Source organism: Carlito syrichta, unplaced genomic scaffold, assembly GCF_000164805.1.
Source record: "Carlito syrichta isolate Samal-C Ts95f unplaced genomic scaffold, Tarsius_syrichta-2.0.1 Scaffold309429, whole genome shotgun sequence".
Taxonomy (NCBI): domain Eukaryota; kingdom Metazoa; phylum Chordata; class Mammalia; order Primates; family Tarsiidae; genus Carlito; species Carlito syrichta.
In genome coordinates, this window is record NW_007253525.1 from 227,847 (window position 1) to 243,557 (window position 15,711).

General features: G+C 40.3%; 1 protein-coding gene across 1 annotated transcript in view; it reads left to right on the forward strand.

Annotated features, from left to right (window-relative positions):
- Positions 1–11,207, forward strand: part of SERPINE2 (serpin family E member 2) — a 63,285-nt gene extending 52,078 nt beyond the window's left edge. Inside the window, exons 5-9 of the mRNA XM_008067234.2 lie at positions 1,841–2,039; positions 3,791–3,891; positions 6,379–6,465; positions 8,799–8,882; positions 10,437–11,207. Of these exons, the coding sequence (XP_008065425.1) occupies positions 1,841–2,039; positions 3,791–3,891; positions 6,379–6,465; positions 8,799–8,882; positions 10,437–10,474 (509 nt within the window). The 3' untranslated portion in view covers positions 10,475–11,207. The remainder of the gene's footprint in view (positions 1–1,840; positions 2,040–3,790; positions 3,892–6,378; positions 6,466–8,798; positions 8,883–10,436) is intronic.
- Positions 11,208–15,711: the final 4,504 nt, after the last annotated feature.

Below are 15,711 nucleotides of genomic sequence, written 5' to 3' on the forward strand. Positions count from 1 at the left end.
AGAAACCTGCCTTTGATTCTTAGATAGCCCCAAGCCAGAAACTAGGCTAGAGTGAGAGTTTCACATGCATCCCAAGTAAGGCAGGCCGCACTGGGGTTACTGAACAGTCTTTCAGGAGAATGAACATGGTGAGACCAGGTGAGCCTAAGCATCTCCACCAGCTACCTATGTACTTATTCCTTCAGGAGAAACCGTGCGTCATCCTGTAGTATTCTGTATACTAATAGGTTCACAATTTTTTAAATCATATTTTATGGCTAAAGTATTTGTTATGTAACAAATTTCATACTCTTTCTCCCTTGCTGTGGTTCTTTCTTTCCCTCCTAACCCCTCTATGGAGAACGGGCATATTGAAGCCCCTGGTCTCAAATGCAGTGATAGGCAAAGGTCATCCCCAAGGAAAAAATCAGTGAAAATCATGAAAGAAGTTCTTAACTATGTTGTCCTTCTAGATTACTTAGAGGAGGCAGAGGGGCCAACATTCACTGAGCACCAATCACGGGCCAGACCCTGCTAAGTACCCTGTATATTCTTGTCTAATCAACACAGCAATCCTGTGAATTACATACTTTCGTATTCAACATCTTCATTCTATATACAAGGAGGCCCAGGTGACTACAGTCAGAGAATTCTTGAAACATTCGAAGTGTTTAATAAAACATTTCAAAAATCTATCATAAATTGGGTAATGCTGGTTTTCTCTTCACCTCGTAATTTTTATAAATATTTCCATTATATGCCTAATTTATAAGTTTCATAGGATCTTAAGGCTATGGAATACTCTTCATAGCACTGGTACATATTGTGAGTCTGTAAGAAGAATCCAGTGTCCAGTGCTTGCTAAACTCACTCACCAGAATGTGGGCTCTGTTTTGTCAATAGAGCATCTTGCAGGTAGAATGTTCTCCAGACATTTTGATAATGGCTGGTTGAAATCATTCTTGGGTCTTCATTAGTAAGCAGAAGTATCATAAAATATAAAGGGTAGTTACTGCAATGGGTAAAGAGTGATTGGAGGTCAGTGTGGTGAAGTAGGAGGAAGATAATCTTTGGTATTAGACTCTCCTGGCTCTCGAGCTCTTAGCCACATGCCCATTGGCAGGTTACTTAATTTCTCTAATTACAACCTCCTCAGCTGCAAAAATCGATGGGTTATCCCCACCCCAACAGATCCTAAGTCTGTTGAAGTGATTATTATGGACCTGGCACAGAGTGGACCTAATGGACAGTGTTTATCCCCTCCCTTCTCTTCATATGTGCATGTAAGCTCATCCAAAAAGAGGACTATAGGTAATAAAATTATACCATATTTGGGATTCCTGCTAAAGAAATAGATTTAGCTGCTCCTGTCACAAAACAACCACAAAATGGTTAACTCCTTGATATGCTAGATATGTTCATTTGCTTCACTATAGTAACTATTTCACTATATGTATACCATGTCATCATCTTGTATACCTTAATATACACAATGCAGTCTATTTTTAAATTCAATTTTAAAAAAGAATACTCATAAGGAAGCTTGAATTCATTGCTTTATTCACGTAGTAAGGGTCATCTTGTTGCAAAGTACTGAATCCTAAGTACTTTATGATCTAGTTAAATTCTCAACAAAATTTAAAAAGTTTTAGTGATGCCCTAAGACATTCTGTCTAGACTGAAGAAAGAGCATTCTTCACAAGAGAAGGAAAAAATGATTGTCCTTAACTTTGTTCTTCTAAGGAAAGCTCTTCAACTGAATTGTTCTCTTCCGCCTGAAGCTACCCCAGTGACCAGCAAGCACTCATGCCACTTCTCAAAGTCATCAGGGATACACTAAACCTGCCTCTGATTTCTTTAGGGTCGACAAGCACACCCAATGACTTATGGTACAACTTCATTGAACTGCCCTACCACGGGGAAAGCATCAGCATGTTGATTGCGTTGCCAACTGAGAGTTCCACCCCACTGTCGGCGATCGTTCCTCACATCAGCACTAAGACCATTGAGAGCTGGATGAGCATCATGGTGCCCAAGAGGGTGCAGGTGATCCTGCCCAAGTAAGTTGGCCTCTTCCTTAAAAGAAAACAATGGGATTGTACAGTCAGTAGCTGTTGAGTTGGATACCAGACAACCTGAGGGAAAAATGTGGTACAATGTGAAGCCTGTTTTATTTTGCAGAAATTGCAGGCTGTGCTAAAAGCTTTTTTCTGTTTTCTTTTTTGAGTTGAGAGTCTCACTGTGTCGCCCAGGCTGGAGTGCAGTGGCACGCTCACAGCCACCGCAGCCTCGACTGTGGGCTCAGGCGATCCTTCCACCTCAGCCTTCCAAGTAGTTGGAACTACAGGCACATACCATCACACCTGGTTAATAAAAGCTTTTTAAAAAATGCTTGTGCCTTGTGTGTGCTAAGATAATGGTCATAAGAGAGGAGAGAAGGCAGCCTTGACTTCTGAACCTCCACATGAGCACAAGCTCTTCACAACACTGAAAAGGATTTTAACATAACTCATTCTGTTCAAAAGCCTGGAAACACATGCATATCATTATTTAGTATGGCTGAAATTACAATAGAGTTTAATAGAGCTCGATGTGTTTTGATAAGGAGCTTCATTTTAGATATTTCTTAAGTTTTAGCTAAAAGTTGCTGAAGACCAGGGCCCAAAAGCTAGGTGGTAAAGAAATATCTTAAAATCACCCAAGAAGAATTCTTACATTATTATCTAAGACAGTTTTTCTATTATACTGTAAAAGTAAAATAAAGATGGAATGTAAACTGTTATGACTTGAAGCCATTAAAAAGTAATCCCAAGTTCTGTATGAATCCTAAATTTCTAACAGGTTAGAGAATGTTTTGTCCTGACCTGTGAGGGAGGCAATGAATGTTGTCTGTTTCTTTCTCACAAACTTTTCAACACAACTGTTCTTCCCTGTCCAGGGCTTTTAACAGCTCAGGTCTCGATGGTAGTGGAGAGTTCTAGTAGCTTTTGCTTCTTCAGTCACTGAGTTAAGTGATCAGAGTAATACTTTCATAATAAGGGTTAGTCATCCTTTCAAGATTATTATTTTTGGGGGGGTAAAACAAGTCATCAAGTAGGCAATATGTGATATAAATGACAAGGTAGTGGCCTCGTAGGCCTCCGTGGGTGAAGAACAGGTAAATTACCTTTATAACCCATCTGTGATGAGAACCTGCTGTCCTCTCCTTGTTGCTCTTTCACAGGATGAGCTCAAATCTGGTAAAGCATCCTCTGATGATAGGTTAAATAATGAACATTTACATATGTATAGTCCTCAAGGCCAGGTAGGCCAAAGATGTGGGTTTCTTGGATGAAACCCATATTATACTCACATATGATACCATGTCACCTATTCCTAAGGATGTTGGTTTTTACAACCGCCAGGATGGATATGGAGAAGAACTTTAGATGAATATGGGAAGAACTATAAATGGTCCAGGGTACCAGGAACTTGTTGCTATTCTGAACTTCCACGTCAGTGTAAGAGAAAGTGCTTTTGTAGATCTTCTAAGTGTTGGAACAGGGAGCCTGCTGCACACGAGGGTGACAGTGCCCATACTTGCTGTTAGTATGTACTGCTCATTTTGCCCACTAAGTGTTTGAGAGAAGAACTGTTCTCTGTTTACCTGGTATTTAAATTTGGGGATTAAAAATTAAGATACTATTCAGATTGATGTTCAGATCTTACATAAATAAAGAATCTGTTTGTAAACATGTGCTGATTAGGAGCAGTATATATTTGTATCAGTATAACCTTGTGATTCTTCCCCCATTTTCTGCTTTCATGCTAGGTTCACAGCCGAAGCACAAACAGATTTGAAGGAGCCGCTGAAAGTTCTTGGCATTACTGAAATGTTTGATTCATCAAAGGCAAATTTTGCAAAAATAACAAGTATGTTCAATTTAAAACTTAGTTTTATGCTTGAAGAAACTGTTACAAGTGGAGTTTCTGATGGGTTCAGAGACAAAGGATCAGAATTAGGAACACGTTACCCTAAAACTGCCCAAAGTTTGATTTGAAATATCACCAAATGATGTTATTGACCTTCATCATTTAAATCAGAATATGTCATTCATTCCTACATTTCATGTGATTACACAGGTAAAGAAGCATTTTATGTATTGCCTTATAAGTTCAGCTCCTAATCAGATATTAGTCTTTGTTTTAGATTTTTTTTTTCTTTTTGTTTGTTTAATTAATTAATTTGAGTCAGTGTCTCTGTCTCCCAGGCTAGAGTATAGTGGCACAATCATGGCTTATCACAGCCTTCACCTCCTGGGCTCAGGCGATACTTCCACCTCAGCCTCCCAAGTAGCTGGGATTACAGGTGTGTGCTACTATGCCCAGCTAATTTTTTTTTTTCAATTTCAATAGCTCTGGGGAAAAGATCAAGATTTTGGGGCTCTCAAATACTTCCATCAAGCAATTGTAGGCATGCACTATATCCAGATACGTATTTTGGTATTTCATGCCTATTAATCTGAAATAATATAAATTCAGTTGAATCTAATTAAAACTTTTTTTTTTGCCAAAGCAACTAAGACATACTCATTATCATGTCCTTTCATTTGCCAGCATATATACTTTTTTCTAGAGTTATGCTTGAATGGTCAGTTCTTTGCCATTTAAATTTAGAATATAACAATCTCCTTACAAAAAACAGTCATAGCTTGAACATTATTTGCACTCCAGTTTGGATTTTTCCCCTTGAGTGGTAAGAAATTACCAGTCTCAATTGTGCACTGGTAAACACCTGGGTACCTGTTCTGGAGACAAATATCACTTCCCTGGTGAGATTGCAGTTCTGTGGATATTCTGATATCTTTAATCCCTTGTGACCCAAACTCTGATGCCCAAGCCAGCAGCATTAGCACCACCTGGGAGCTGTCATAAAGTGTATAGTCTTGGGTCTACCCCAGATCTACTGAATCAGAATCTTCATTTATTTATTTATTTTTTTGAGTTGGAGTCTCACTCTATTGCCCAGACTGGAGTGCAGTGGCACGCTCATGACCACCACAGCCTCGACCTGCTGGGCTCAGGTGATCCTTTCATCTCAACCTCCCAAGTAGCTGGGACTACAGGCATGCGCCACCACGCCGACTAATTTTTTGATTTATTGTAGAGATGAGGTCTCGCCGAGTTGCCCAGGCTGGTCTCAACCCCCTGGGCTCAGGCAGTGCTCTTGCCTTAGCCTCCCAAAGTGCTAGGATTACAGGCATGAGCCACCGTGCCTGACTCAGAATCTTCATTTTAAGACGATTCCTTAACCCAATAATGAGAGGCACTGTTTAACCTGCATTTTCCTCTTCAGGGTTATCCACTAAAGACTAAACACTAAACAGGGGATGTTCACAGAGAGAACTAAGTGCCCCAAATTCTCTGAAAAGTGCTCTTTAACCCTGAAATCACTTGGGCCTCAAAAACGTGCATCTTGGTCATAATTGGTCATATTCGAGCTGGGTAGTGGTGCAGACAGTTCAAAACCCAAAGACACAAAAAGCACATTTCCCTTTTGCATCCAGACCTATGTCCCATCCAGGCTAACATCAACTTCAGTTGGCAGTCTCTTTGAAAGTTACACCTAGTGGGTATCGCTGGACCGGTCAAGATTTTCTGAGAAGAAAAGTGAGGTCCCCAAGGCACAACTGCATTTCTGCCTCTGACCCTCAAAGAGTCTAAATCCTTCTGATACTTGACATTTTTCTCTTGCTAACGTGTTCATGAGATGAGTGGTTGTTGTGAAAATCTAGCACGCACTTTGCCACTAACGAGCCATATGATTTGGAAGAAGATTTCTTAACACTCTGGGCCTCCATTTTTCCATCTGAAACACTGTCTGAAATCCTTTCTGGGTCTCCATTCTATAACTGAAAAATAATATTGTTATCTTGCTTCTTCTGGAATTTTATTTAAAATTGTAGTGATCAGTGTTGAATCCATAGGGGTACTATAGCATTAGGGTCGTGGGAGGTGGGGGGAGGGGCAAGGGTTCAGAAGTTACCTATTGAATTGGGTAACAGTATTCACTATTTGGGGAATGGGACCACCAGAAGCCCAGTCCCCACCAGTATGCAACATGCCCATTAACAAACATGCATTTGTATACCCATGAATCCAAAAGATAAAAAGTTGAATTAAAAAAAAAAAAAAGCATTTGGGGCCTGGACCTCTTCCCCTGGAAGTATCACAGTTCACTTAGCAGGGACTGAAATTCACAAGTGACAGCTGTCTGCAGCCTTCAATCACAGGAACTGTCCGAAGCCATGTCTCCTGACACTTTTTAAGAATTGGAATTTACGTTGGCTTTACTTCCCCAAGCAAAGGATGGCCAATGTATCAAGCAAATGCTGATTTCCTTTTATTTTTCGGAAACAGAGTCAGAAAACCTGCACGTTTCTCACATCTTGCAAAAAGCAAAAATCGAAGTCAGTGAAGATGGAACCAAAGCTTCAGCAGCAACAAGTAAGCACTGGGGCCCCTGGCAGGGAGGCAAGCATGCTGTGTTCATTCACCAGTTCAGCAACTATGTAATGAGCCCTGTTTCCACACGGGTAGCACAGGTTGACTCTCAGGAGACAGCAGTGAGCACAAACAGATCAAGAACCTGATTCACAAAGCTAAGAATCTGTTTCATTAAAGAAAAGCATTTTGGTAAAAAGAGATTGCTCTAGGACTGGAGTTAGTAAACTTCTTTAAAGAGCCAGATAGTATGTATTTCAGCTTTGTGGGCCACATTGTTTCCATCAAAACTCCTTAACTCTGCCTTTGTAGCCTTAAGGCAGACTTAGACAAAAACAAGTGGCTGTGTTCCAATAAAACTTTATTTATAAAAACAAGAGTTGGCTGGCCCTGTAGACTTGGCTTGAGGACAATAGTTTGCTGACCCCTACTCTCAGGAGGATAAAGTCCAGTCTGGCTTCTTATAGGCAGAAAAGACCAGTCTTCAAATTGAAACAAAATAGCTGCAAATACTTATAGGAAAATAGCCAATCAGATCTATCCATGACAAAGGGAAGAATTAGCAGGCATCTATTGAATTGTAGCAGGACTGCTATGCAGCCTTCCTTGATAATTAGAACATCCACATCTGCTTACTCCTCAGTGGCTTATATAATGAAGGAGAAAATAGAACAATCTTAAGTTGGTTCTCCCCCACCACCCCGAATTATCCATATGAGACTGGATAAATGAGATCTGGCCAAACTCTGTAAGCTCATAAAGTGAAAATCTTAGTTGTACTTGCAGCTGGTTCAAATATCTCTGGTCATTAAAAGGTACCATTTTACACTCACAATAGAGGCTTTATTGCCTTTCTTGAATAAATGGGTTTTTTATTCCTTTAAAATAGCATTGAAAATAAAGGCCCTAAAATAAGATAGTTGGAATTTTTAAGATAGTCTTTGTCTTTTGTAAATAATATAACATAAGTGCCACTGTTATTGATCAATTTTATCGACTAGCATAACTATCAGGACCATAATTTGTAGGGTCCTGTGCAAAATGAAAGTAAGGATCCCCTTGTTCAAAATTTATTAAGAATGTCAAGATAGCAACAGGAGAGTACTAGCCAAGTGCAGGGCCCTATGTAACTATCCATGTTCTACTGCTGTCTTAGTCTACTTTTTGCCACTACAACAAAATACCATAGGCTGGGTGTCTTAAACAACAGAACTCGCAGTTCTGGCAGCTGGAAGTCCAAGATCAAAGTGTTGGTCTCTCTCCTTAGCTCGCAGATGAATCTCCTCATGTGTCCTCACATGGTCTTTTCTCTGTATGTGCATGTCCCTGCTGTCTCTCCCCTTTCTAATAAACACAACAGTCCTATTGGAGTAGGATCCTACCCTTACAACCTCATTTAATCTTAATCACCTCCTTAAAGGCATTATTTCCAAATATAGGTACATTAAGGGGTTGGGGCTTCAACATGTGAATTTGGGGGAACTCAGTTCAGTCCATAACACCTATTTGTTTTTAGGAACCCTGGGTGGAGGGGTTTGCCCAGCATAACTGCAGGTGTTTCTTTTATAACATCAAGCCAAAGTTGTCAACACTTCCCAAAGGCTGAGGAGGATCGAGTCATTACAGCAGGTATATGGTGGCTATGCCACACACCTGCCCTCCTTCCAGGCCTCAGCTCAATCTTATTCCGTGGAAGCTTCCATTGGTAAGCATGGCAGAGGAGGAATGGCTGAGACCCAGGAGCCTAAAGAAATTTCCCTTCCAAGTCAGACGTCTACACCTGATTAGTTGAACAGTAATATGAGGTAGCTGTTCAGAGATGAACCGTCTATGTTGCCAGTACAAAGGAAACCTAAGTGATATGCCAAAGATGAAGGCACCGACAAAAAAAAAAGCTAATAATGGAGTGAGATCTTGATATATGGAAAGCATTTAAATAGACTAAACAGGACTAGGAAGCTTCATCAGCAAAGCAGATGGCGTGAATTAAAAATAGCTAATAATAACAGTGAATATGCGTTGGGTGTTTGTTTAGTGACAAACACTGTTCTAAGAGCTATAATATGTTTTATGTCATTTAATCCTCATCAAAACTCTGTGGGGAGTAAGAATGCTTATCAGAGAAGATGGTGCTTGTGTAGAATAAATGAGACACCAATGTAAAGGGCCCAGCCCACAGGAGGTGCTCAATAAATGGTGACCATGGAGCCTATGGGACAGGCAATCCCTGTGTCTGATACTGGTCCCTCAATCACCAGTATCTGAGGGTCTATCAGGCTAACTACCCTGGGGGCTTCAGGCTGGTTGTATAACACATTTTCCTTTTCTTCTCATAGCTGCAATTCTAATTGCAAGGTCATCGCCTCCCTGGTTTATAGTAGACAGAGCTTTTCTATTTTTCATCCGACATAACCCTACAGGTAAGTGCTTCCCTCTTCCATTGTTCACTCATTAGAATTCAGAAAGGTATACTGCACTCTTAGTTATATCCCACTGTGTTGCTCTTAATGTTTCCCTTGTATCAGCACCTGCAAGCACTTTGAATAATATGACCTCCCACATTAAAGAGACAGGAAATCAAGACTGCGTTTAGAGAACGTGATGGAATTTTTTTTTTTTTTTTAAGTTACAGTCTCACTCTGTCACCCAGGCTGGAGTGCAGTGGCACACTCACGATCACCACAGCCTTGATTTGCTGGGCTCAGGTGATCCTTCTGCCTCAGCCTTTCAAGAAGCTGGAACTATAGGTGCGCACTACCATGCCCAGCTTATTTTTTGACTTATTGTAGAGATGAGGTCTCGCCAACTTGCCCAGGCTGGTCTTAAACCTCTGTGCTTAGGCAATCCTCTCACTGCGGCCTCCCCAAGTGCTGGGATTACAGGCTTGAATCATTGCACCTGGCTCATGATGGAATCTTTTAAACAGTGACAGGATTTTAGATTTTTGGGGTTGCTGTTGTTGATCTTAATCTTGGCATCCTCTGGGCACTTTTGATAGCTATTGACTTTTTCAAAATTATATAAATGAAATAGATAAATTTTGCCAGAAGCTACATGTCTTCAACCTATGTAAGCCCACTCTACTGTTATGCTCCAGGAGCTAAGTCAGTAGATTTTAGCTCTGTGAGTCATGGATTCAAATTTGGCTCTAGTCTTGAACTTCATCTTTAAAATAAAGATAACAATAGTCCTGACTTCTTAGTACAGCTATGAAGTATGAGATTCTTTGTGGAGAGGTTGGCTTCATCTTGGTACAGAGTAGGCAATAATACATGTTAGCTTTTACTACTTGATTTAATCAGTAATGTAAGATAGTTCCTTATCCTTTTATCTCATTGCATCTTTAATGTCCTAATTAGTTTGCTCCAGAACTAGGCAGTCAGATGTAGGAGCTTCTAGCCACATACAGCTATTTAACCTTAACTTTAAAAATTAAATTTTTAGGCCAGGCACAGTGGCTCACATCTATAATCCTAGCACTTTGGGAGGCTAAGAGGATTGCCTGAGCCCACGGGTTCAAGACCAGCCTGGGCAACTTGGCAAGACCTCATCTCTAGAATAAATCAAAAAATTAGCCAGGTGTGGTGGCCTGTGCCTGTAGTTCTAGCTACCTGGAAGGCTGAGGTGGAAGGATCTCCTAGGCCCAGCAGGTTGAGGCTGAGTGACCATGAGCATGTCACTGAACTCCAGCCTGGGCAACAGTGAGACTCCAACTCAAAAAAAAAAAAAAAATCCAATTCTTAGTCACACTGTTCATATTTTAAGCACTCTATGGTCACATGTAACTAGTGGTTACCATATTGGATAGCGAAGATACAGACCATTTCTAGCTTTGCAGAAATTTTTATTAGACAACAGTACTGAGCAATAGGTTAAGTGTGACTCCTTCCTTTCCCTTAAATATAATATCATTCATCTTATTTTAAGGATTATTCATTTATAGAGTCATGCATTCTTTCCTTTTAATTCTGTAGGTGCTATCTTATTCATGGGGCAGATAAACAAACCCTGAAGCGTATACAAAAGAAACCATGCAAAGACTACTTTGCCATGAAGAAAAGTCTCCTTTCCTACATCTTTCATAGTTCTGTTAAATATTTTTGTACATTGCTTTCTTTTTCAAAACTAGTTCTTAGGAACAGACTCAAGGATGTAAGCATTTCTGTTCTGGAAGGTATTCGAGGGGAAAAATTCCAGGATGGCTGAAACACCGAACTGAGGAATGAGTAGAAAGGCTTCAAAATGGCTAAAAGTTTCTTTAAACTACTGAACTGTTACCTAGGTTAACAACCCTCTTGAGTATTTGCTGTCTGTCCAGTTCAGGATTTTCGTTTTGTTTTGTTTATATGTGTGGCTTTTCAGAAGAAATCAGTGTGACAGAGAGAAAAAAAAAAGAAAGAAAGAAAAAAAGACGTTTTATGGTAGCTTTTACTTTTCTATGGAAAAAATATTATTTGCCTTTTCAATTCTTTTTTCCACCCCCATCCAAAGTCTTGATAGCAAGCATTATTTTGGGGGTCAAAATAGCAGAATCTCTAGGCTCTTTGTGTGTTTTTGTTGTTGTTTTATATGATGCATGTATTCACTAAAATAAAGTTTAAAAAACTAACGTCTTGCTAGACAAGGTTTGCTGTTGTGCAGTGTGCCTGTCACTACTGGTCTGTACTCTTTGGATTTGCATTTTTGTATTTTGTACAAAGTAAAAATAAAGTGTTATGAGTAGTAAAGATTAAAAAAAAAAAAAAGACTATTTCTCTGCTGTTTGAAAATACAACAAAAGAAACGGAGCCTTTTAAAACTATTTCAGCCTTTTCTCATAAAGCTTTGCACTTAGGCAAAGGAATTCAAAGTCCCTGGACTTTTCCTATCTTTTTCCTCTAAACCTGACAATCAAACACTATTGCCCGCTTCAACACTTCACACTTTAGAGATCACATCCAGGGGGTAACCATGAGGTAATCCTACTTCTAACTTAACTACAGTACACTCAAGCAGTGGCTAAGTACTCTCAGCAAAGATAAAGATTTTGTGGCAAGTGCAGAAGAGTTGCTTTAAGATACTTCGGAATCCTGAGGGAATAGTGAATGTTTCATTTTTGGTGATAGGCTGGAGTATTTTTTGAAATGACATTTTGTTGTTGTCGTTTCCGGATAACTTTCCAAGTTAAACTCAGATATCACAGTTCTAATGTTACCATTTGCCTGGTTTTTCCCCCCCATGAATCTCAAAGATTTGTGTAGTCTCACCTAAATCAGAATGGTTTGAAACATTATTAGAACTTAAAAACAGTTTTTTTTTCTTTTTAGCTCATGAGCTCTACTTGTCACTCTTTAGCCATATGGTAAAACCTCACACTTAACACTCCATCAATATGCCATTTGTAATCTTATTTACAAAGTGGGCTGAGCTTTGCCATTCCTAGCTATTTAAGTATGTATACTTTGACTAACCAAGAGAGAAGGGAGAATGGTTTTCCTTATTTAGGAGTATGTGTCAAAAAACTATTTTGAAGGACTGCTTCAATACACATATAATCTAGTGAATATGCTAATAGTTATTCATGCTTTTTAGAGCCATGTTACTGGGTTTTCTGCTCCCATGCAGTTTTATATATTCTGCTCCCATGCAGTTTTATATTTTGGTTACTTTAGAGATCGGGCACAGTGGCTTATGCCTGTAATCCCAACACTTTGGGAGACCAAGGCAGGAGGATCGCTTGAGGACAGGAGTTCAAGATTAGCCTGAGCAACATAGCAAGACTCTGTCTCTGCTAAAAATAATTTTTAAAAGTTAGCCAGGCATGGTGGCATGTACCTGTAGTCCTAGCTACTTGGGAGGCCGAGGTGGAAGGATCACTTGTACCCAGGAGTTTGAGGTTACAGTGAGCCATGATCACACCACTGTACAGGGTGAGATCTTGTCTCAATATTTTTAAAAATTGCTTTTAAGTAGTAATAGACTGGGCACAGTGGCTCACACATATAATCTCAGCACTTTAGGAGGCGGCAGTGAGAGGATTGCCTGAGTCCAGGGGTTTGAGACCAGTCTAGGCAAGTTGGTGAGACCTCATCTCTTCAATAAATCAAAAAGTTAGCTGGGCGTGATGGCACGCACCTGTGGTTCCAGTTACTTGGAAGGCTAAGGCAAAAGGATCACCTGAGCCCAGCAGGTTGAGGCTGCGATGGCCATGAGCATGCCATTGCTCTCTAGCCTAGACGACAAGAGTGAGACTCCTACTCAAAAATAAATAAACAGTAATAGTGTTAGGAAAATACTCACTGTATTCATTCAAGTGCTATATTGGTCAAAGAAGCCCAACTAATAGGACAGATGCAGATATATATGGTTACATGAGAACAGATTTATTATGGAACTTGACTCATGATTATAGAGGTTGAGAAGTCCCATAATAGGCTGTCTGCAGGCTAGAGAACCAGGGAAGCCAGTGTCATAGCTCAGTCCAAGTTCAAAGACCTGAGAAGCAGGGGGTCTATAGTATAACTCCTAGTCTAAGGCTGAAGGCCTGAGAACCTGGGGGCCAGTGGTACAAACCCCAGAGTCCAAAGGTGAGAGAACCTGGGGTTTTTATGTCCAAGGGTAGGAGAAGATGGGTGTCCTAGCTCCTGAAGAGTGAATTCACCTTTCTTCTGCTTTTGTTGTTCTACCTGGGCCCATTCGATTAGATGGTTACCGCCCACATTGGGTGAGGACGAACATTCCTTACTTAGTCCACTGATTCAAATGCCGATATTTTCCAAAACACCCTTACAAACATACCCAGAGGTAATGCTTTACCAGCTACCTGGGTATCCCTTAATCCACTTGAGTTGACACTTAATATTAACCATCACAAGTATCTACCAGATACCAAGTATTGGAGGGTACAGAGATAAATGTGTCCCTTTCCCACAGTAATTTAATCTTGGAAGAGAGACAATCCAAGCACAGCAAGATAGCTCACTGTTGCAAATGTATGTGTAAGATGTGGAATGAGGATAGCATGGGCAGGGGTCCAAGAGAAAAGACATAAAAGTAGCTGTAGGGCCAAGGATCCCTGGGCTCCTGACTGCAGCAGGGTTCATTCCAGAAAGGATCAGAAGCTGCCTTTCTTACCAGCCACAACGAGTGACCCTATTATGTAATACAAATGGGCTGCTCCCCAGTAGTGTATTTGTCTTATTTTGCCGGGCCTATTCAATTTTGAAGTGTCGGGTCCTGTTTCCGAGTATGTCTTTGGTTTTTAGAAGTTTTAAATATACAGAATTCAGTACTGGAAAAAGTATATTATCCAGGTTTCCAGATAAAAATAGCCTCTCTCAGTCCTCCCAGTTCATTCATCTTCACTCCTTTTTCATCAGCCAACACCCAGATTCTGATCCTGGCAGACTTTTGGGACCTGTTCATAATCTCTGGACTACAGGGAGAAGTTTCTCTCAAATTTTTAGAAAGATAATTCAACTTTTATTTTTTGATATATTCAAGTCAATGTCTGTAGGCCTTGTCTTCAAAAAGATAAAGTTTATAAAAACTCCTTTCATGAGGGAAACAGAATACATTCAAGTTATGGAGATTGCCACAAAAATTACAGGCCTGTGGTAGGTCATTTTTGCTATGTAGACATGTTTGAGCAAACAGTTTATCATACAGATTAGATGTCACACAGAGTGAGTTTGAACAGGAGACAGGCTGCAATTTTCCTAAAGTAACAAAATGGCTGGCCTATGGGAAAGCTGGGGCCAACAGCCAGTTGTTGAGTGTTATTGAGTGTTGACAGTTATGGAGATGGGTACTTTCAATTCTGCCTGAGACACAGAACAAAGAGAGTAGGCACTGACCCAGATACATCAAAAGCTCTACATTTCATTGGCCTTTAAGTCTCTGTCCTAAAAAGGAGATGATGGCAGGCGACCTGAAAAAAATCCAAATCATAAGAACTTTATAAAAAATCACAAGGAGTGGTCTTTGTACTGGTAAACTCTGTTTTTCCGAAAATGAAAAACTGAATGACACATGTCAAGGTATCTAAGAAACAGAAGAGGAATGGCAGGCACTTGCTCTGGGCCAGCAGAGTAGCAAACGCCCACATCCTAGGCTAGGACTGAACAGTAGTGACAGCTGAGGGAGAGGTAGGAGCTGGGTGGGCTGACTTCTAAGTCCTTGACTTCCTGTGAATATTAAAAGACACTGTCATTTGCCTACTGAGAGTCAACTTTGGGAGGTCAAAGAGTAGAAGACACTACTGTCTTTAGAGCCCCATTTCTTTGGAGATTTCCAAAATGAAAAGTATTTGACTCTCTCATATTAAAGGAGTTATGGACTTTGTGATTTAGATGAGAAATCTGCTAACTGAGAAATCACTGTTCTTCATCACACCAAGTACACTGCTAGTGCTTGGAGATGAAATTATTGGATTTTAGGTAGCAAAATGGATATGAAAATTTTAATTTCTTAGTGCGATGCCTCTTGCATTTGAAGTTTATAATCCCAGCTACCAAAGGTAAAGAGAAGCATGGTAGGCCTTTGTGCCTGTACTCCCTAGACCAAAAAAACAATCCTAGGAACAAGAACTGAGACCCGGTGGTGCAGCCTATCAGGAACCCCGTGAACATCACTGTCAAGTTAGTTAATTTGATGATGGTCAGCTGACTTTTTACTGTATTTTTCTTATTAACTGTATAGTCTATTGCTAAATGTCTCCTGGCCCTCTCTAACATGTTGTCTTGGTGTGAAGATGCTCACGTCAATAATTTATGTGAAGGAAATGTCATCCAAAAGCCAGGTAAATTCTTCTCTTAGAAAAAAAATCCTTCTCTGACAAAATTATGAACTTCGCAGCAACTTGGATGGATTTAGAGTCCATCATATTCAATGATCTATCACAGAAACAAAGAATGGAGTACCACATGTTCTCACTCATAAGTGGATCCTGAACATTTATCATAATACCACATAAAAGGGATTGGCAGTAGCAGGTCACTGCAGGAGAGAGGGGTTGTACACATAATACTAATACTGATCCCAAACCAGGTGAGGTGAGAACCAATGGGAGACCCAAACTTCATCTGTATGATGACCACTTATGTACCTAACCACTAATTGTACCCCACATCTTTATTTTTTTAAGCTAGTCTCACTCTATCACTCAGGCTGGAGTACAGGGGCACGTTCATGGCCACCACAGCCTTGACCTGCTGAACAATCCTTCCTCCTCAGCCTTCCAAGTAGCTGGAACCACAGGCGTGCACTACC